The sequence below is a fragment of the Symphalangus syndactylus genome, chromosome 4 (assembly GCF_028878055.3).
Source record: "Symphalangus syndactylus isolate Jambi chromosome 4, NHGRI_mSymSyn1-v2.1_pri, whole genome shotgun sequence".
Taxonomy (NCBI): Eukaryota; Metazoa; Chordata; class Mammalia; order Primates; family Hylobatidae; genus Symphalangus; species Symphalangus syndactylus.
In genome coordinates this window covers 14,087,817-14,110,276 of record NC_072426.2, presented here as the reverse complement: position 1 = coordinate 14,110,276, position 22,460 = coordinate 14,087,817, and the positions used below count along the sequence as shown (strand labels likewise).

At 38.3% G+C, this 22,460-nt stretch overlaps 1 protein-coding gene across 41 annotated transcripts in view; it reads right to left on the bottom strand.

The window, feature by feature from the left end:
- Nucleotides 1-206: 206 nt before the first annotated feature.
- SNAP91 (synaptosome associated protein 91) overlaps nucleotides 207-22,460 on the bottom strand; it is a 160,005-nt gene continuing 137,751 nt past the window's right edge. For all 41 annotated transcript variants that reach the window (XM_063637804.1, XM_055274092.2, XM_055274100.2 and 38 more), the window contains 4 exons: nucleotides 8,153-8,236; nucleotides 7,400-7,504; nucleotides 3,481-3,583; nucleotides 207-1,616 (listed from right to left, as the gene is read on the bottom strand). In XM_063637804.1, the coding sequence (XP_063493874.1) occupies nucleotides 3,491-3,583; nucleotides 7,400-7,504; nucleotides 8,153-8,236 (282 nt within the window). In that variant the 3' untranslated portion in view covers nucleotides 207-1,616; nucleotides 3,481-3,490. The remainder of the gene's footprint in view (nucleotides 1,617-3,480; nucleotides 3,584-7,399; nucleotides 7,505-8,152; nucleotides 8,237-22,460) is intronic.

The following is a 22,460-nucleotide window of genomic DNA, read 5'->3' as shown; positions in this document are numbered from 1 at the left end:
AATTTCATCTCATTTGGCAGCAGCTACAGAGACCCAAGTTTAATGAAAGCTTGTTAAAATTGCTCTTTTTCCTTGTTTTAAATTTTTTATAAAATAATCAAAACTCTATTGGCATGAACAGCATTTTAAAATCTTCAATATTTTGTCTGCTGTGTGTGTCATCTGAAACAGACCTTTTCCCCAAAACATAATCAAAGAGAGAAACGTTATGTTTGCATTTCTTTGTTCAAGGTGTTTATTGCATCTCAGAGGGCGTACATGCACTGGGTTTTTAAACTGAAATACAAAGAAAGCCATTTTGAAATTGGTTTTAGGTAATTTTTCCCCATTACAGTGTATGTTATCCCCACAGTAAATTCAGATACAACCACTTTTAAATGGTACCATACATCTATTAAATAATTTGAAAAATAGGCAAACACCTTTCCAACCCAATATGCTTTTATGAAGAGCTGCCAAGCCACTAGCAACACTGATCAACAGTGACCTCATTTATGCATCAAAATCTTAAGCCAAGCCATCAGCACAGACAGTATGACGACAAATTAAAACTTAAAGAATACAGTATGTACAGGAAAAGATACAATTCTCTGAATTAGTTTAAATCCTAATCACAACGTTACAACAAAACCTACTTTGAGCTCAATTGAAGGATGGAAGAACACTAGTCTACAAAACACACAAAGAAATACTAAATCAACATATGTACTAAAAACCCACAGTAAAGTAAAAATATTTGCAGTAATCTTTAAATTACAGATATACCTTGGGGTGCCTTCAGAATCACTTGAATAGCACCTCTCTAACTGCATTTTCATGAACATGATACAAACAGACCCTTTACTTTTCAGTGCAGTTAATCAAGAATGAATAAATAGGTCAATTTAGATGCAAAACCTGTCAAATATAATTAAAATATATATATATTTTAATATAGCAGTGATAAATAGGGGATTCTTCCCATACGATTTTTCGTTCTTGATAAGGTAGCTTCAAAGAGAAGTATTTATTATGGATGTTAACCTTTATATTTTTTAAAATAAAATTTCTTAACATATACAGTGCCACAAAAATAAACATTTCTCACAACAGTTGAAGATCCTGTGATTGGAAAAATGTACTCCACACTGAAAAAGTTTTGTATATTTATGAGTGTTTTCCTTAGTATCTGATATTATCACACTACGCTTGTAACAGAGATACAGAAGAAAAGATAATTTATGGGAAGAGTTTGGGGTTTGTTCAAAAGTTATATGTACATTGAAACCTTCAAAAACACAGACACATCTTTCCAAATAGCTCATCACACAACAGCTGCATCATCTGTCCTCAGGCGAAGTCCAGAAAAGCATTAACGGCATCAGTAACATCCATTCATTGTTTACATCGTACAATACACGAATAATCCAAATACACTACAATTTCAAGAGTAGGGATAACAGCTAAGGTAGTACACATTCCTAATGTTCACTTTCACGGCTGTGCTACACAATTTGGAAGAGAAGTTATGAGTAAGCATTGGGTTTGGTACTGGTGGCTCCCTTTGAAACTCAGCATCAATCTTATTCGAAGTCTCCAAACTCAGTTATTTTCCTATTCAGTCACAAAAATTGCAGCTGTAAAGGAAACAAAAATTAGAATTACAAAAGAAGAATATTACATAGTCCTCAAACATTTTACCTCCCTTGCAATTTTACTTCATAGTTTCCGCAAACAACTTTTACATAAAAAGGTCTCTGCATGGACAAATTTAAATTTACATACTTTTCATAGCTCTTTAAAACGAGCTTAAAAATTTTAAAGTTTAGCCAGAAATTTAAAAAAAACTTTCGATGTATAGTTTCATTTTAGATAATAATTATATCAACAAAAATTTGAAATTTAGATATGTATTAGAAATTTTAGTAGCAGGACATTCGCTATAGCATTCAGTATCTAAGAGCAGCTAACCTTTAAAAAGGGCAGCTAAAGAAAAAGGGGGCATGGCAATGACCTTACATTATTTTTTCATGTATTCAGCTATGGTGTTCAATGAGTCACTTACTAAACAGCTGAACCAGTGACAGAATAGAAGAGAACGGAGACATCCATGGCGACCCAATGCCTTTTCTCAGCCACTTCCCACTCATCTCCCTGGCTAATTCATGCATCATTCATTTCTGCTGGAAACATTTGTGGGGTCTTAAGGCTTAGCCACATAGATAACTCTTCATAAAACAGTAATTCTCTCTGTGTCTCTGTCTTTGTCTGTCTGTCTCTGTCTCTGTCTGTCTTTCTCTTTGTCTCTCTCTGTCTCTCTCAGGCAAGGACTCTCAAGCATATCTGTTTCCTGTACTTATCAAAGTTCCTGGCATATGATTAGGGCAACATTTACTAAGAGGTGAATACAGGCTGCTCTATGCAGTTTCCTTGGTCACTCCTGAAACAATATATTAAGTGTTCATTGTCTCACTTATGTCTACATTAGCCAATCCAAAGTGGAATAGAAAAGTTGGGCATAAGGAGAGTTTACTTGACTGAGATGTTAATACCTTAAAATAATACATCATTAATCTTGTATAAGAAAAAAAAAACAAATCAAGCATCCACAAAAGTCTTAGCAGACGTTAGGGAAGGTTTTTAAGAATCATACGTAGCACAGTAGGTGCATACTGAAAACAACACTGGACAAGAGTGCAGAAACACTGAGCCTCTTACAATTCTTCCCTATGGGACCCTGGGCAAATTCCTTAAGGCCCAAGGATCAGTTCTTTTAGCTGTGAAATGGAGACAAAAAATATCTGGCTAGTTTATCTCACGCGACTGTTCTACTGAGAAGTGGATGTGAAAAGTACCGTGTAAATTATGTTCGTCCATTCAGCAAGGATTTGTTGAGAACCTACCCACTGTGTTAGGTGCTGGGGTCAACAGTAAACATTTTTCCTTCATTTGTTTCCTTCCATAACTTCAGCATGAGTCATCTCATAAATTATATGAAATTTGTGAAATTTAAAACTAGAACATTAGAAATTTAAAATTCTGCTTGAATGCAGAAATGTAAAGGGTAATAATCTAAGCTTTATGAGGCAAAAGAAGGATAAACAATATAAATACAATTATGCATTCAAATATATTCTTAGATGATTTCTAAATGCAATAGTATAAATGTTAGCTTTCTATAAATTCCAGTCATGATATAATAAAGTGGTAATTTTCTCATTTACCACGTAGCTTGGGCACCTTTTTGCTTTATTAAAGCTAATCATTGTGCTTTCCAGGATAAGGACAATTTGGAGGTTACCTTCCCTCCTAGTTATATAAATTAAGATTTAAAAAACTCTTAAAGATAGGTTTTAATATCAAATTTAAAAGTATAAACACTCACATTATTACTATTATACACAGCTATTCAAAATGCAGAAATAATGAATACCTCTGAAATAGCTAAATATTGTATAGCTCATTATTACAAGCCTACAGGAAAAGCTCAATATTAGATACCTTAAATTGTTTACAAGAAATCCTTGATGTTAAGATCCGCTAATGGGTCCTTTGCTGGAGGTTTCTTGGGACTCTGAGTGGCAGGTGTAGGGCTTGGAGAAAGCTAATGGGAAAAAGCCAGCCCCAAAGAGCAGGAACAGAAAGCAGAGAGAGAATGAGAGAGGGGGTAAGAAGGAGAGGGAGGGAGGGAGGTAGAGAGGGAGTGGGGGGACAGAGAGAGAGAGAGAGAAGCATTAGGCAGAACACATATCAAAGAAAACAAACATGCAGAAGATTAGATGGTTAAAGGTTTATAAAATCTACTTGTTCTACATAGTCACAGAGCTGTGTTTAATTCTGGACTGGTAAAATACACTTCAACTGATATTTGGCTTTCTTGAACTTCTCTGACATTGGATTTAGCCAAAGTAAAATTTGGGGACTCCAGTAGAACAATACGGATATGACTTAGGGAAGATGTGAAACTCTAGTAACATAAAGATATTATGAACAAATGGTAAAACAAACAAACAACTGTTTTCTCTAAACAAAAGCATTTTTACTTTGAGTCATTAGTACCTCTAAACTAGTAAATCTATTTAAATGGCTTTTCCTACAGTGAGAGAGAATTTGAAGTAAAAATAGGAAATGGTTTGCAGAAAGCTATTTAAGAAATTACTTACACTTATTAGCTAAATATACTAGAATTTCATATACATTATTTTAAGTGAAAATCAGTCAAGTTTGAGGGCACTGTTTGTTTCACAAGACCAAACAGTTTCCTGGTGGTGAATGCCACTACATTCTAATGCAATCTATTCAGCTTTCAGAGAAGGCTAAAACTAATTATTAAATACTATAGGAAAGAATCATATCGGACTTGTAGCAAAAGTAACAAACAATTAACTTGCCTTGTTTCTGTTTAACCAGAATCTGAATTATTTTTTCATTGTGTCACAGATATAACTTCTGGGAGCTGACTTTTACAGGATACAAGCTCTTGAAAAATCTCATGTAGTCTATAGAGTAGTAGTTGACATCTAGGCTTTGAGTCTAATTAATCTCCTATGCTTGTAGTAACATGCTGGGACTGTGGGGCAGTGATGTATATTTTTATTAGTTCAGTGAACAGAGTTCCAGTAGTGTGGATTTTGAGATTTGGTCCTATGTCCAGAAACTACTGACTAATTATATTATCTATCTGTCAAATTTCCATGTTTAAAACTGGGATATGGGCTGGGTGTGATGGCTCACATCTGTAAAATCCCAGCACTTTGGGAGGCCGAGGCAGGAGGATCACTTGAGGCCAGGAGTTAGAGACTAGCCTGGGCAACAAGGCGAGGCCTCATCTCTACGAAAAATAAATAAAAAAAAAATTAGCTGGGCACAGTGGCTTGCATCTGTGGTCCCAGCTACTCGAGAGGCTCAGGTGAGAGGATCCCTGTTGCCTAGGAGTTCAAGGCTGCAGTGAGCTATGATTGCACCACTGCACTTCAGCCTGGGCAACGGAGAACCTATCTCAAATAAATAAACAAGCAAACAAAAAAATAACAACAAAAAACATGGGACCTGCTTCATAGAAATATATATATATATAAAGTAAGGCTTGAAGTTCCTTAAATCAATTCAAAGATTGGTCCATAATTGATAAGTAGGTGAGATGACAATATCATGATACCAGCCAATGAAAGAATGCTGGGATAGTCCAGGCAGCAGTAATAAAAAAAGACTACTTTGTTTTCTGAAGCTACAAACTCACATTTATTATCTAGTACAATTATGCTTCTTCTCTGATACAGGAAATATAATCTAAAAATTACATAAATATGGTGTATCATTACCTGGCTTATTATGAATTCAATTACTGATTAAAACAATGTATTTCCATCATACTATTTTTCATTTTCATTCTTCTAATTAAGTAAATAAATTGTTGCTAACATTGGTATTATACAATAAAAACAACTGCCTTAATAAAATTATATTCATTTATTTCTGAAGCTTTCAGTATATCAAACACAATAAGGTTAAAAGAAATCTCAGTAACACTTTTCCAAGTGCATAATAACAGAAATATTTCTTTTTTTCAAAAAGATGATAGTCATGCATCTATTCAAACATTAAGGAAACATTTATGATAAATGAGACCCCTTAGAATTTAAGTATATCTAAGTTATACTTAACCTCAACCATTATACCCAAAACCTTCCGACTGTCCCCAAAAACAACACTACACAGGGTTCATTGGTCTTCAGGTAGACTAGAAAATTTCTCCTGAAGCCAGTTATGGCCAGTAATGGCCATGAAGGCTAGGGCTTCTCACATTCTAAATTTCTGTCTTTCAACATCCACCATTCTTTCTCTTGGTCCCTGTTGCTTTTGAGGGGCAAAGTGAAGAAGCTGAAAGGAAATTTTGGGAACAGGTCGATGGATTTTGAGATGCATCAAGGAAGCAAAAGTGATTAAAGTACACTCAGAAAGTTCCCAGCAGGTATTCCATGGATAAGACAGTATAAATACTGATTTGATAAGTTAAAAATATTATAGGACTGAAAACATTTACTCATATCATTAAAATATATTTGAGCTATTTGGTCTAGTTTGCAAAGCATGCTGCTACCAAAGTAGTAATTTGGTGTCCTGACCCCATCCAAGTCAATTTCTCATGCTGAAAACTTCTTTGGTTCTACATGTAACATCACCTTGGCCAGACAATTTAAAAGAGGAATCAGGAAAGCATGATTCATCACTAAGACTAGCACCACTAGCAGCAAAACGGTTCAACAAAGTGTAATATATTTTGGCATTTTTGAAGGGAAAGTAGCACGGTGTGTAGTAAGGAATTTAGCTTTACCTAAACTGAGGTTTTTTCCTTTGCCCAGAAAGGGAACCTCTAAATCCTTCTAATTTCTCGAATGATAGGCATGTCTTTGTTATTCAAGGTGGGCTCTGAGAACACCACCTGACAGTTTATGCTAATAAGGTGACTCAGAGTGGAGGCAGAAAGCCCAACCATGTGATTTTAGGGCTGGGTCTTTCGGCCACACGAAACCAGCCTGATCTTCAGGGAGGAACAGGGGTTGAAGATTGAGTTCCACAAAACGGGTAAAATTCAACCAATCAATCCTACATAATGAAGCATCAATAAATGCTGGATGCTGAAGCTCAGATGAGCTTGTGATACTGCATGTGTACTGTCACATGATGATGCCCAGAGGAGAACCCACCTCTGAGGACAAAGAAGCTTCATGTTTAGAACTTTCCCAGATGATGTTTATGCATCTCTTCCTATAACTGGATCTAATTTGTATCCTTTTACTACAATAAAACTCTTATAAGTTTAGTACTTTCCTGAGTTCTGTGAATCATTGTAGGAAACTATCTAACCTGAGGGTGGCCATGGAAAAACCTCAAATTTGTAGCCAGCTAGTTTGAAGTGGGAGTGGCCCTGGGGACTCACAAATGTGTGTCTTGTGTCTGGAGTGAGGAGATTCTAAAAGGGACTATTCTCACAGACTTTGCAGTTTGGCAAACTTATTGCAGTTAGTGTCACGAGTCTTGGGTGGACATGGCAGTCTGGAGGACTGTGCTGCCAACCTTTCTGGCTAATGCTGGGAACACATACTAAAACTATAGACCAGAAGCACCCATTTCTCTGGGACACATGCCTTGGATGCCCTGAATATCCGGATGTTCTCAGGAACCAATTTGAATTAAGTAGGAAGAGAATGGAGGGATCTTTAGACAGTGAGTTATTTCCATCATTTTTTTCCCCCCAAATCTCACACTTTTGCAGATCTGTCTTCCATGCTCACTTTACTTCTGAAGCAACAGGTATGAGGATTACATTAGGTAAAAACACTTTTTAAACAGTTTGCTACACCAATGTTTTACACTTATTAGTTAACGTCACTGATTTGTGGACATTGAAGAAACTGACCTGCGTGCCAGGTACAGCGGCAGCTCCAAAGGGCGGCCTCATCATGGGCTGTGCAAACATGACCGGCTGCTGAGGCATCATGGGCATGCCTGTCCCAGCAGGAGGCTGAGGAGGAAGAATGGAGAGTGGTTCAGAGCATGAGTGGAACCCACTAGGGCACTATCCTGACATTTATTGCTTTTATGTACTTCTGACAATATTTGAGGAATCCAGGACTATGAGGAAGTACAATTTGTAATTTTAATTAGGGACAATGTGAGGCTGTACTGTGAGAGAGAGAGTCGCTAAGGTGGATGGGTAGCATAAGCCTGGTTGGCCACACGGTATCCCCATCCCAACCAAGCTTTGTTGTTTAGTCATCTTCTCTAAGCATAATTCTTGGAGAGATAAAAACTTGTTTCTTTATGAAAGATAGTCCTAAAATTGGCTGGTAAAATTGGTGAGTAAAAAGTCCTAGTATAATAATTAAGGGTTGATTTTGATGATTGGGCTAATACTATATTTTGTAAATTTTATAGCAAAAATGATATAACAATGTACTATAAAAATTAATTTGACGGTAGAACGTATTTCATAACTCATTTTATCACTTTATGTGTAGACTACTTAAGGTTTAAAGCAGATGACAACTTTTTAAGTTTTACTTACTGTGTTTTGGGAAGAATTATATTCTATAGGAATACGTACTAATTTGGGATTTGGCAAATTATTTAGAAATGTTGATTACAATTTTTAGCACAGGTCATCACTCACCATTCCAAATCCTGTTCCAGGTTGTCCAACCGACGGGGCCCCGGCAACAGGAGGAACTGAACTGGTTGGAGGTACAGCTCCTTGCTACACAGATAGACAGATATACACACACAAATAACACAAAAACACACAAAACAAACATGTGCACAACAATAAACAAACAAAAAGAACAATATAATTTGGTTTTTATTTATTTATTTTAAAGATGAGGTCTCACTGCATTGCCCAGGCTGGAGTACGATGGCATGATCACAGCTCACTGCAGCCTTGAATTCCTGGGCTCAAGCAATTCTCCCACTTCAGCCTCCTGAATAGCTGGGACCATGGGCACATGCCACCATGGCTGACCAGTTTTTAAAAATTTTTTTTGTAGAGATGGGTCATGCTATGCTGCCTAGGCTGGTCTCAAGCTCCTGGCCTCAAGCAATCCTCCTGCCCTGGCCTCCCAAAATGCTGGGATTACAGGCATGAGCCATTGTACCAAGCCGAACATAATTTGGTTTTAAAATGACAGAATTTTAAAATGAATGCATGCCAAATATGTATGAGTGGATATGTAAAGAAAATCTCAAATTTCAGTTTTAAATTTAAAAAGGAAAATGGTTCTAGCACCACACCAATGATATAAACAAGATTACTGACTTGATGTTCTCAGTTATAGCATCATTTGGACTTGCTGGCTTGCAGTTTGCTCATAACATTGGGCTTCCTCTCTATCTTTTTAGACCCATCCTCCCTGGAAATGAGTCAAACTTCCCTAAGCTTGTCTTTTCCTATCACTATATCCTCTAACAGTATTGGGTTAGACATTTGAGGATTGTTCTAATCTTTCTATATGGCTCTAATTTAGATTAAGCAAGGTTTTTAGGTGGATGTGGTGGCTCATGCCTGTAATCCCAGCATATTAGGAGGCTGAGGCAGGAGAATCACTTGAGGCCAGGAGTTTAGGACCAGCAACATAGTGGTACAGGCAACATAGCAAGAATCCATCTCCACAAAAAAATTTTTAAAAGTTAGCTGGGCCTAATTTTTGGTGGTGTGTGCCTGTAGTCTTAGATACTGGGGAGGCTGAGGTGGGAGGACAGCCTCAGTCCAGAGCTTGAGAATGCAGTGAGTTGTAATAGCACCACTGTACTTCAGCCTGTGTGACAAGGTGAGACCCTGTCTCTAAAAAAACATCAGTAACAACAACAAAAAACTTCAATCAAAGAAAACTCCAGAACTAGATATCTTCATTGGTGAATTCTACCAAATGTATAAAGAATTAGTATCAATTCTTCTCAAGCTTTTTAAATTAAAGAAAAGTAACACTTTATAATCATTCTTTGATGCTGGTGTTACCCTGACACCAAAGGCAGACAAAGATATCACAAACAAAAGAAAACTACAGTGCAATATTCCTTATGAATGCTGATGAAAAGATTCTCAACAAAATACTAGCATACTGGATCGAGCAGCATATTAAAAGATTATACACCATGATCAGGTTTTACCCAGGAATGCAAGGTTGGCTTAATATATGAAAATTAACCAATGCAATATACCATATTAATAGAATAAAAGAAAAAAATACATGATTATAGCTAACTCTTATAATTTATGTTATCTCAGCATCTATTTTGGATACACCTTTAATTTTCTCATATCAGAAGCAGGGCCTAGTCCCTCTTGACACAATTTCTAGTTCTCTGCCTCCTCCCAGTTCCTTAAGGTGGCCATCTAGACATCTGCTTCATACCACCACCTTCCCTATGGGATAGCTAGATAAAACCTACTTGATTTACCCCACTGTCCCCCACACTCTGCAGAGCTAACTGTGCATATATGCCACAACAACCAACTCTCAGTCACCGCATCATTCCATGGAACTTGTGCCTGCTTGCTGTAAACCTACCAATTAAATTTCTGTGGGAAACCTGCTTAGGTGATATCCTGGACCCCAATAAAGGCCTTGGCCCACAGATCCCTCACTCTCACTCTCTTTTGCTCCTACCCACTGGTTGAACACATGTGTCCTGGATGGCTCCCCACTTCCCTTTGGCATGTTGCCCTCTTCTCCCTGGGATCTGTAACTTTTATTACTTACAGATTCTGTAATTTCATGCGTTTTATTGTATGCCTCCTCTGTGTCTCACTTAACTGACACCTAACTTCTTTGCAGGTCAAGTTCTCTTAGAGAGTGGCTATCTTGGTAGAAATAAACAACACAGGTTAGACAAGAGCCACAAGGTCATTTGCCAGTATAAACAAGCTTCCTGTGCGACAGACATCTTAGACATGAGGCTTCCCACCACAATAAAGAAGTATTCCATGAAAAGCACATTGTAAACAGCAACCTGCTTTCGAGGCCTGTCAGGGCAGGGTTAGAGTTTGCAGCCACTTTCCTAAGAGAGACCTCATAAATGAATAATGGAAAATCACAACAATGATTATCTCAACAAATGCAGAAAAGCATTTGATAAAGTCCAACAGCTTTTCATGACAAAAAATACTCAACAAACTAGAAATAGCAGGGAAATTCCTCAACCCAATAAAGGGTATCTACAAAAAGCCCACAGCTAACATCATACTTAGTGACTGAAAAAAAATGACTGAAAACTTTCTACCTAAGAACAAGACAAGGAGGTTCTCAAAGTTCTAAGTCAGGGCAGTTAGCAGGAAAAAGCAAGAAATGGCATTCAGGTTGGAAAGAAAGAATGAAACTATCTCTATTCATCGATGACACAATGTTTCTTATATATAGAAATCCCTAAAGAATCCATATACAACAAAACTGTCAAAGCTAATAAACATGTTCTTCACAGTTGCAGGATACAAGGCCAATATACAAAACTCAGTGCAGTGTTCCTGTGGAACTAGCAATGAACAATCGAAAAATTTAATTATGAAAACGGTTCCATGTATAATAGGATCAACAATAAAATATTAAAAAATAAATTTAACAGAAGTATGAGACTTGAACACTGCAACTATAGAACATTGTTGAAAGAAATTAAAGAAGAACTAAATAAATGGAAAGACACCCTTTGTTCATGGGTTGGAAGACTTAATATTAAGATGGCAATAATCTGCAAATTGCTACACAGATTCAATGAAATCCCTATCAAAATTTCAACCACTTTTTTTTGGAGAAATGGATAATCTGAACCTAAAATTTATGTAAAAATGCAAGAGAACCAGGATAGCCAAAACAGTTTTGAAAAAGAACAAATTTGGGGGAATCACACTTCCTGGTTTCAAAACTTAATACAAAGGTACATTAATCAAAACAGTGTGGTACTAGCATAAGGACAGACATATAGATCAACACAAGCAAATAAAGAGTCTGGAAATAAACCCATACCTCTATGGTTAACTTTTTTTCTCTTTCTGAAATTATCCAGCCCAATACGTCAGATGGTCAATTAATTTTTGACAAGGTTATCAAAACCAATTAATCAAGACAGAATAGTCTCTCTGTTCCTTTTTTTTTTTTTTTATTCAGGATCTTGCTCTGTCACCGAGGCTGGAGTGCAGCGGCATGATCATGGCTCCCTGCGGCCTCCAGTTCCCTGGCTCAAGTGATTCTCTACTTCCCTGGATCAAGCAATTCTCTACTTCCCTGGATCAAGCAATCCTCTTATTTCAGCCTCCTGAGTAGGTGGAACCACAGGTGCATGCCACTGCACTTGGCTGATTTTATTTTATTTTTTGTAGAGATAGGGCCTCATTATGTTGCCCAGGCTAGTCTCAGACTCCTGAGCTCAAGCAATCCACACATCTTAGCTTTCCAAAGTACTGGGATTACAGGCATGAGCTGTTGTACCCAGCCAGAATAGCCCTTTAACCAAATGATCCTGAGACAACTGAATTTCCACATGCAAAACGATAAATTTGCACCCCTATCATATAAAAAAAATGAGCTCAAAATAGGTCAAAAATTTAATGTAAGAGGTAAAACTATAAAACTCCTGGAAAGAAACAGGTAAAAAATTTCAAGACCTATGATTAAGGCAATAGTTTTTAAAAATATGACACCAAAAGCACAAGTAATAAAAGAAAAAAATAGATAAATTGGAGTTTATCAAAATTAAGAACTTTTGTGCATCAAAGGACACTATCAAGAACATGAACAGCTAACTCACAGAATGAGATAAAAATATTGGCAAATCATTTATCTGATAAGCATCTAGTATCCCGAATATTTAAAGATCCCTTTCAACTCCATAATAAAAAGACAACCCAATTATAAAATGGGCTAAGGATGTTGTAGGGTAGCAGAATATGCCACCCCAAAATATGACACTTTGGCATAATCATTACTTTGAGCTGAAGACAACTGAAAAGAAGCAGATACAAGAAAAGCTCTCTTCACTCTCACTATTAGGAACATAAATTTACAGAGATATTTCTCCTTCCCCCTCTATCAGGGACAAAAGTTCATCACCAGAGATAACTTGAGACCCTAATCAGCCTAAGAGGGCATCAGAACAAAATGCAAAACAAACTTGACTAATTAGCCTTGAACTGCCATTAGTTTCCCATATATTTGCCACCTTAGAGAGTCAAAGTCCTTTTCCTTTGTCCTGTGACTTCTCTAAAAATATATTGTTCCTTTGCTAAGATGCCACCTAAGCCCATGTTCTAATCAAGCTCTGAGTTACTCATCCTTAGTGCTCCCATGTGTAAGCATGATGCATGTGCTAAGAACTTCTGTTTGTTTTATTATTTTTAATTTGTCTTTGATCAGTCCAATGTTCACAGCCCCAGCCAAAGAGACTAGGAGGGTAGTAGGAAAAAATAATTTTTCCTCCCCTACAGCATAAATAGACCTTTCTCTAAAGAAGATATACAAATGATCAATACACACATGAAAAGATGTTAAACATTGTTAGTCATTAGGAGAATGCATATCAATGCCACAATGAAATACCACTTCATGCTCATTAGAATGATATAATAAATAATGAAATGAAAAATAACAAGTGTTGGGAGGATATAGAGAACTTGAAACCGTATGTATTGCTGGTGGCAATGTAAAATAATGTAGCTGCTATGGAAAAGCTTGGCAGTTCCTCAAAAGTTAAACATTGACTTACACACGACCCAGAGTTCTATTCCTAGGTATATTCCAAATAGAATTGAGGATATATGTTTATATGAAAACTCATATATGATAATAAAAATCTATTATGTGTAACAGAAACAACATAAGTGTTCATCAACTGATGAATGGATAAACAAAATGTGGTATATTCATAAAATGAAATATATTCAGCCATAAAAATTGAGTACTGATACATGCTTCAACATGGATAAACCTAGAAAATGTTATGTTAAGTAAAAGAAGGCAGGCATAAAAGGCTCTAAAGGTAAGGGGAAATTGAAAGGGACTGTGTTTCTTTTTGGGGTGTTGGAAATGTTTTTAAATTAGATAATGGTGATGGTTTCACAATGCTGTAAATATACTAAGAATCACTGAATTGTATACTTTAAGTTGTTAAAATAGTGAATTTAAATGTTATGTGAATTTTATCTCAATAAAAAATTTTTCAAAAGAAAGAAAATACCTATAAAATTATATTTCATATTAATGCTTTACCCATCATTTCAACAGGGTAGGTGGTAGGCTATTTACTAGACCTGAATTGCATCATTAGGACTTCAGGCTATGAAAGAGAAAATGGCTTAATTAGTTATCAAAGCAAAATGAACCTGCAGAAATTCCTGATCAAATAAATGGTCGAATAGTTTGAAGAAATTGTCTGAGTGAGTCATTTTGCTAAAATGGTAGATTAACTCTTAGATTCAGTGGTGATAAGATTTGAATTGGGATGCCACTTGACTGGTGCAGCTCTAGCACCTTGAGTTCTCATGTAAGCAAAATGAAGCCCAACATAAATAATAAAACGAAACTAGAGACTTTACCAATCAGAAATTGCCAACTAATAGATTCTAACTAGAGACTTTATCAAGCAGAGATCAACAGCTAACCTCTAATTATGGTCTTTCTATTCTGATCAACCAAATATATTTTGTTGTACTTCTCTATCAGCCAATAAAAGTTCATGGTCCACACTGCTGTACTGGAGCTCTCTGAATCTCTTCTGTTTCCGAGCAGTACCTGATTCATGGATCATTCTTCGCTTAAATAAACTCTGTTAAACTTGCATAATCATAGCTCACTGTAGGGTCAAACTCTTGGGCTCAAGCAATTCTCCTGCCTCAGCCTCTCATATAGCTCCTACTACAGGTATGTGCCACCACACCCAGCTAACTTTTTAATTTTTCTAGAGATGGGGCCTCACTATGCTGCCCAGGCTAGTCTCAAATTCCTGGCCTCAAGTGATCCCCCTGCCTCAGTTGCTGGGAGTATATGGGTGAGTTATCGCACCCAGCTCAACTTTGTTAAATTTATTTTGTCTAAAGCTTTTCTTTTAACAGTGATCTTCCTGCAAAATGCACATATTTCTGAATTGCAAGTATCTTCCCACTTGTTTGATAAAAACTTAATAGGTCTTAATTCAAGATGGATTAAAGACTTAAATGTTAGAACTAAAACCATAAAAACCCTAGAAGAAAACCTAGGCAATACCATTCAGGACACAGGCATGGGCAAGGACTTCATGTCTAAAACACTAAAAGCAATGGCAACAAAAGCCAAAATTGACAAATAGGACTTAATTAAACGAAAGAGCTTTTGCACAGCAAAAGAAACTACCATCAGAGTGAACAGGCAACCTACAGAATGGGAGAAAATTTTTGCAATCTACTCATCTGACAAAGGGCTAATATCCAGAATCTACAAAGAACTCAAACAACTTTACAAGAAAAAAACAAACAACCCCACCAAAAAGTGGTGAAGGATATGAATAGATACTTCTCAAAAGAAGACATTTATGCAGCCAACAGACACATGAAAAAATGCTCATCATCACTGGTCATCAGAGAAATGCAAATCAAAACCACAACGAGATCCCATCTCACACCAGTTAGAATGGCCATCATTAAAAAGTCAGGAAACAACAGGTGCTGGAGAGGATGTGGAGAAATAGGAACACTTTTACACTGTTGGTGGGACTGTAAACTAGTTCAACCATTGTGGAAGTCAGTGTGGTGATTCCTCAGGGATCTAGAACTAGAAATACCATTTGACCCAGCTCTCCAATTACTGGGTATATACCCAAAGGATTATAAATCATGCTGCTATAAAGACGCATGCACACGTATGTTTATTGCGGCACTATTCACAATAGCAAAGACCTGGAACCAACCCAAATGTCCAACAATGATAGACTGGATTAAGAAAATGTGGCACTTATACACCATGGGATACTATGCAGCCATATAAAATGATGAGTTCATGTCCTTTGTAGGGACATGGATGAAGCTGGAAACCACCATTCTCAGCAAACTATCGCACGGACAAAATACCAAACACCACATGTTCTCACTCATAGGTGGGAATTGAACAATGAGAACACTTGGACACAGGAAGGGGAACATCACACACCGGGGCCTGTTGTGTGATGGGGGGAGTGGGGAGGGATAGCATTAGGAGATATACCTAATGTAAATGATGAGTTAATGGGTGCAGGAAATCAACATGGCACATGGATACATATGTAACAAACCTGCACATTGTGCACATGTACCCCAAAACTTAAAGTATATATAAAAAAAAATAGGTCTGCTGTGCACGGTAGAACAGGAATAAGTAACCCAGGAAGCACAGGGCTCCTGATGGCCATGGTGACAGCGCCCTGCCAGCAGACATAGTTCAATATTCAAGTCCTCCTAAGGTTTTTAGATCTAACTTGGGTTCTGTGATCTGAAAAATGTTATAGCTACACCTCTAAGAAGCAATTAAGGGAAATTTGGAATAAGTGGGGAAAAGTAATCTTATCTATCAATAAAAACTTTAAAAAGGCAGCAAAAGGATCCCCCTTCCCAAATCTGCATCCTTCATCTCCTTCTCAATAGCAAAGACCTGTAGATTACAAGGAAAATTTGGAAACACTGCTTTGCTGCTTCTGAAGCACTTGTTTCTGGTGTCTCTAGCTTCTTTTCCCTGAGTATTCCTAGAAAGAGACAATAAAGGAATAGAAGGTTGGAAGAGATCAACTGGGGAGGCAGGGTATAAGGGCATGTCAGAGAAAGCCGGAATAGTTCCCTCAGAATAATTTCTTAAGTAAAAGCAAAGCCACAGCTTTGTTAGGAAAGAACAGCTTTGTAAAAAATAAATGGAGTAAATGGCAGTGAATTTATAATAGAATATAGATAAAACTAAGAATAAAGATAAAATAACTATGCATAAGAGAGCCTTTATATTGTGGTGTAAAATGCTAAGTAAAATAAAATAAAACTTTACGTAACTATTGTAACAAATAGTTTCTGTTGTTCTAATTTCTCTTTACATAGCTGCTGTGGATACTTTATGCTAAAACTTTCCATATTTCACTTTCGTGGGGTTTAATTACCAATAATTAAAATTTTTCTGCTTCATAAACAAAAATAAGGAGTTTTAGGGTTAAAAAAATGAGACATTAATCTCAGTCTCTGTGAAAGTGCCTACCAATCAGTCAGCAGTTTTGTTATCCTAAAGATGCAAAACAGTTGTTAATTAAGTACTTGATGAATTCTTAACTTTGCACAGTTAAGTCTTGATCTCAGGGTGGGTAATGGCCAAGGAAGTTCTTCAACTTAATATTACTTTCAAAGTGCTTTTCCCTTGTTCCCTTCTGGGTTAGTGGCCTCATTATTTAGCAAACTGCCTCACACAAAAACCTGGATGATATGGTTTGGCTGTCTTCCTACCCAAGTCTCATCTTGAATTCCCACGTGTTGTGGGAGGGCCTGGTGGGAGGTAATTGAATGATGGGGGCAGGTCTTTCCCGTGCTGTTCTTGTGGTAGTGAATAAGTCTCATGAGATCTGATGGTTTTATAAGGGGGAGTTTCCCCAAACAAGCTCTCTCTTTGCCTGCTGCCATCCATGTAAGATGCGACTTGCTCCTCCTTATCTTCCACCATGATTGTGAGGCCTCCCCAGCCATGTGGAACCGTAAATTCATGAAACCTCTTTTGTATATTGCCCAGTCTCAGGTATGTCTTGATCAGCAGTGTGAAAACAAACTAATATGGTAAAAACGGTACCAGTAGAGTGGAGCGCTGTGGAAAAGACACCCAAAAATGAGGAATCAGCTTTGGAACTGGGTAACAGGCAGAGGTTGGAACAGTTTGGAGGGCTCAGAAGAAGACGGGAAAATGTGGGCTGTGGTGGTCTCAGGTGAAGATGAGGAACTTGTTGGGAATTGGAGCGAAGGTGATTCTTGTTATGTTTTAGCAAAGAGACTGGTAGCACTTTGCCCCTGCCCCAGAGATTTGTGGAACTTTGAACTTGAGAAAGATGATTTAAGGAATCTGGTGGAATAAATTTCTAAGCAGCTAAACATTCAAGAGATGACATGGGTGCTGTTAAAGCCAATCAGTTTTAAAACAGAAACAGAGCATAAAAGTTTGGAAAATTTGCAGCCTGACAATGTGATAGAAAAGAAAATCCTATTTTCTGAGGAGAAATTCAAGCCAGCTGCATAAATTTGCATAAGTAACAAGGAGCCGAATGTTAATCACCAACACAATGGGGAAAATGTCTCCAGGACATGTCAGAGACCTTTGTAGCAGCACCTCATCACAGACCAGGAGGTTTACAGGAGGAAAAAGTGGTTTCATGGGCTGGGCCCAGGGTCCCTCTGCTGTGTGCAGTCTAGGGACCTGGTGCTCAGTGTCCCAGCTGCTCCAACTGTGACTCAAAGGGGCCAAGGTACAGCTCGGCCTGTTGCTTCAGAGGGTGGAAGTCCCAAACCTTGGCAGCTTACATGTGGTGCTGAGCCACAGAAGCCAAGAATTGAGGTTTGGGAACCTCCACATAGATTTCAGAAGATGAATGGAAACACCTGGATGCTCAGGCAGAAGTTTGCTGCACGGGCAGGGCTCTCATGGAGAACCTCTGCTAGGGCAGTGCAGAGGGAAATGTGGGATGGGGGCCCCCACGCAGAGTCCCTACTGGTGCACCACCAAGTGGAGCTATGAGAAGAGGGCCACTGTCCTCTAGACCCCAGAATGGTAGATCCACTGACAGCTTGCACCATGGTCCTGGAAAAGCCACAGACACTCAACACCAGCCTGTGAAAGCACCCAGGAGAGGGGCCACACCCTGCAAAGCTACAGGGGTGGAGCTGCCCGAAGACCATGGGAGCCCACTTCTTTTTTTTTTTTTTTTCAGGTGGAGTCTCGCTCTGTCACAAGGCTAGAGTGCAGTGGAGCAATCTCAGCTCACTGCAACCTCCGCCTCCCAGGTTCAAGCAATTCTCCTGCATTAGCCTCCCAAGCAGCTGGGACTACAGGCATGTGCCACCATGACCAGCTAATTTTTGTATTTTTAGTAGAGATGGGGTTTCACCATGTTGGCCAGGATGGTCTCGATCTCTGGACCTTGTGATCTGCCCGCCTCGGCCTCCCAAAGTACTGGGATTACAGGCGTTAGCCACCACGCCCGGCCCAGGAGCCCACCTCTTGCATCATGTGTGACCTGGATATAAGACATGGTGTCAAAGGAGATCATTTTGGAGCTTTAAAATTGGACTCTCCCACTGGATTTTGGACTTGCATGGGGCCTATAGCCCCTTTGTTTTGGCCAATTTCTCCCATTTGGAATGGCTGTATTTACCCAAAGCCTGTACCCCCATTGTACCTAGGAAGTAACTAACTTGCTTTTGATTTTACAGGCTCATAGGTGAAAGAGACTTGCCTTGTCTCAGATGAGACTCTGGACTGTGGATTTCTGAGTTAATGCTGAAATGAGTTAAGACTTTGGGGGACTGTTGGGAAGACATGACTGGTTTTGAAATGTGAAGATATGAGATTTGGGAGGGGCCAGGAGCAGAATGATATGGTTTGGCTGTGTCCTCATCCAAATCTTATCTTGAATTCCCATGTGTTGTGGGAAGGATGCAATGGGAGGTAACTGAATCATAGGGGCATGTCTTTTCTGTGCTGTTCTTTTGATAGTGAGTAAGTCTCACGAGGTCTGATGGTTTAAGAAGGGGGAGTTCCCCTGCACAAGCTCTTCCTTTGCCTGCTGCTATCCATGTAAGATATGACTTGCTCCTCCTTGTCTTCCGCCATGATTGTGAGGCCTCCCCAGCCATGAGTCCACTAAACCTCCTTTTCTTGTAAATTGCCCAGTCTCAGGTATGTCTTTATCAGCAGTGTGAAAACGGAATAATACACTGGGCAACCACTGTCTTAGTTGCCTTATCTGTAAAAATCCCCACCTGTGTGGATTCTAACTGAAAATTTGTCTTCTTCTCTTCCTTTCTACCCTAACTCAGGCTCTAAACTTTTTTTCCTTGTGTTTTTTTTTGAGACAGGGACTCACTGTCGCCCAGGGCTGGAGTGTAGTAGCGCAATCTCAGCTCACTGCAACCTCCTCCTCCTGGGTTCAAGTGATTCTCCCACCTCAGCCTCCTGAGTAGCTGAGAATACAGGCACATGCCACCATGGCTTGCTAAGTTTTGCATTTTTTTTTTGGTAGAGATGGGGTTTCACCATGTTGGTCATGGCTGGTCTTGAACTCCTGACCTCAAGTGATCCACCTGCCTTGGCCTCACAAAGTGCTGGGATTACAGGCACGAGCCACCGTGCCCAGCCAACTTTTTTTTTCCATTTTTTTTTTAACCTACAGCCTGTCTGCCAGATAATAATGTTCTCACCACCTTGCCTTCCAATACCCTTAACTCATTTTAGACTGTGCTACTACCAGTGATTGTTCTGAAATTAACTTGTTAAAAAACAAAAGTTTTATCCTGGTGATAAGGGCAACATCACCAAAGTATAAATTCCTAAGAACAACAAATAAGGCCTTTCTAATTCTGCACAGAAGAGAATAGGAAAATTAATTCCTTTACTTTGATAATGATAATATAGACTACATTGTGAGATTTAATGTCATTACGTAGTATTAATAGACTTACCAAATCAGTTGTAAAAAAGCTTTTTTCTTCCTTTGGGAATTTTATTCAGATTTATTTACTCTCTATCCTCCTTCCCACAGCAAAATAGAGGCTATCAAATGTTTCATACCTAAGAATGGAGGGCAGCCCCCTGGGCTGGAGTGCTACTTGCTTATGGTCTCAGCACCTGGGCCAACAGGCACAAGCCATGTTTAGGGTCCCAGGGTAATAATGATGATAGTCCCTTTCACCCTCAAACCTTTATTCCTGGTTTGGAAATATATCATGTAGTCATCCTAGGCATAAGTTGGTTTAAAAGAGATTTGTAGTTTTCTACTGAATATCCTTCGTAAGAATTAAATTGAAACCCTTTATAGCTAAATATGAAAACTGTCTTCTTAAGTACTGTTTTAAAATAATGCATAGAAAGATATAAAGGGAAAAATATCTAGATTTAATAGGTATTTTTATCATTGTTATCTGTTAGAAACCATTTCTTAAAACTAAGTTATTTCATACTGGGAACTCACCAAAGTCGGAGAACATTAAGTGCCTAAATTTCCTGTTCTCTCACAAACACCACAAGACGAGGTGGAAAGACCAGAGGAAATGAGTTTAGAGAACCCAAGTCTGAGCACAAAAAGTATTTTCCTTAGAAACTATGTAATTTAATTAATACTACTAGTACTGCTTAGTGTAAATTCTTCATTCAAAAGGCCTTTTTCAGATTGATTCGAACTTATTAAACTATTTTTAAAACTTTTTATATATAAAAATAGCAATACAGCTACTTAAAAGAAAATGTGTTCTAGGCCGGGCATGGTGGCTCATGCCTGTAATCTCAGCACTTTGGGAGGCCGAGGCGAGAGGATCACCTGAGGTCAGGAGTTTGAGACCAGCCTGGCCCAACATGGTGAAACCCCATCTCTACTAAAAACTACAAAAATTAGCCAGGCGTGATGGCAGGCACCTGTAGTCCTAGCTACTTGGAGGCTGAGGCAGGAGAATCGCTTGAACCCGGGAGGCAGAGGTTGCAGTGAGCCAAGAATGTGCCATTGCACTCTGTCTCAAAAAAAAAAAAAAAAAAAAGAAAAGAAAATGTGTTCTGCATCCCAAAACTCAGATATTTAAATTAATTTCTGGAACACAATATTTTAATGATGTGTTTCTAAAACATTTTAATTAGAATTTTTTAATTATACTTTAAGTTTTAGGGTACATGTGCACAACGTGCAGGTTTGTTACATATGTTACATGTGCCATGTTGGTGTGCTGCACCCATTAACTCATCATTTATATTAGGTATATCTCCTAATGCTATCCCTCCCCCTTCCCCCCAACCCACGACAGGCCTCGGTGTGTGATGTTCCCCTTCCTGTGTCCAAGTGTTCTCATTGTTCAATTCCCACCTATGAGTGAGAACATGCGGTGTTTGGTTTTTTGTCCTTGCGATAGTTTGCTGAGAATGATGGTTTCCAGCTTCATCCATGTCCCTACAAAGGACATGAACTCATCATTTTTTATGGCTGCATAGTATGCCATGGTGTATATGTGCCACATTTTCTTAATCCAGTCTATCATTGTTGGACATTTGGGTTGGTTCCACGTCTTTGCTATTGTGAATAGTGCCGCAATAAACATACGTGTGCATGTGTCTTTATAGCAGCATGATTTATAATCCTTTGGGTATATACCCAGTAATGGGATGGCTGGGTCAAATGGTATTTCTAGTTCTAGATCCCTGAGGAATCACCACACTGACTTCCACAATGGTTGAACTACTTTACAGTCCCACCAACAGTGTAAAAGTGTTCCTATTTCTCCACATCCTCTCCAGCACCTGTTGTTTCCTGACTTTTTAATGATCGCCATTCTAACCGGTGTGAGACGGTATCTCATTGTGGTTTTGATTTGCATTTCTCTGATGGCCAATGATGATAAGCATTTTTTCACGTGTTTTTTGGCTGCATAAATGTCTTCTTTTGAGAAGTGCCTGTTCATATCATTTGCCCACTTTTTGATGGGGTTGTTTGTTTTTCTCTTGTAAATCTGTTTGAGTTCATTGTAGATTCTGGATATTAGCCCTTTGTCAAGGCTGGTTCGACATATGCGAATCAATAAACATAATCTAGTGTATAAACAGAACCAACGACAAAAACCATATGATTATTTCAATAGATGCAGAAAAGGCCTTTGACAAAATTCAACAACGCTTCATGCTAAAAACTCTCAATAAATTAGGTATTGATGGGACGTATCTCAAAATAATAAGAGCTATCTATGACAAACCCACAGCCAATATCATACTGAATGGGCA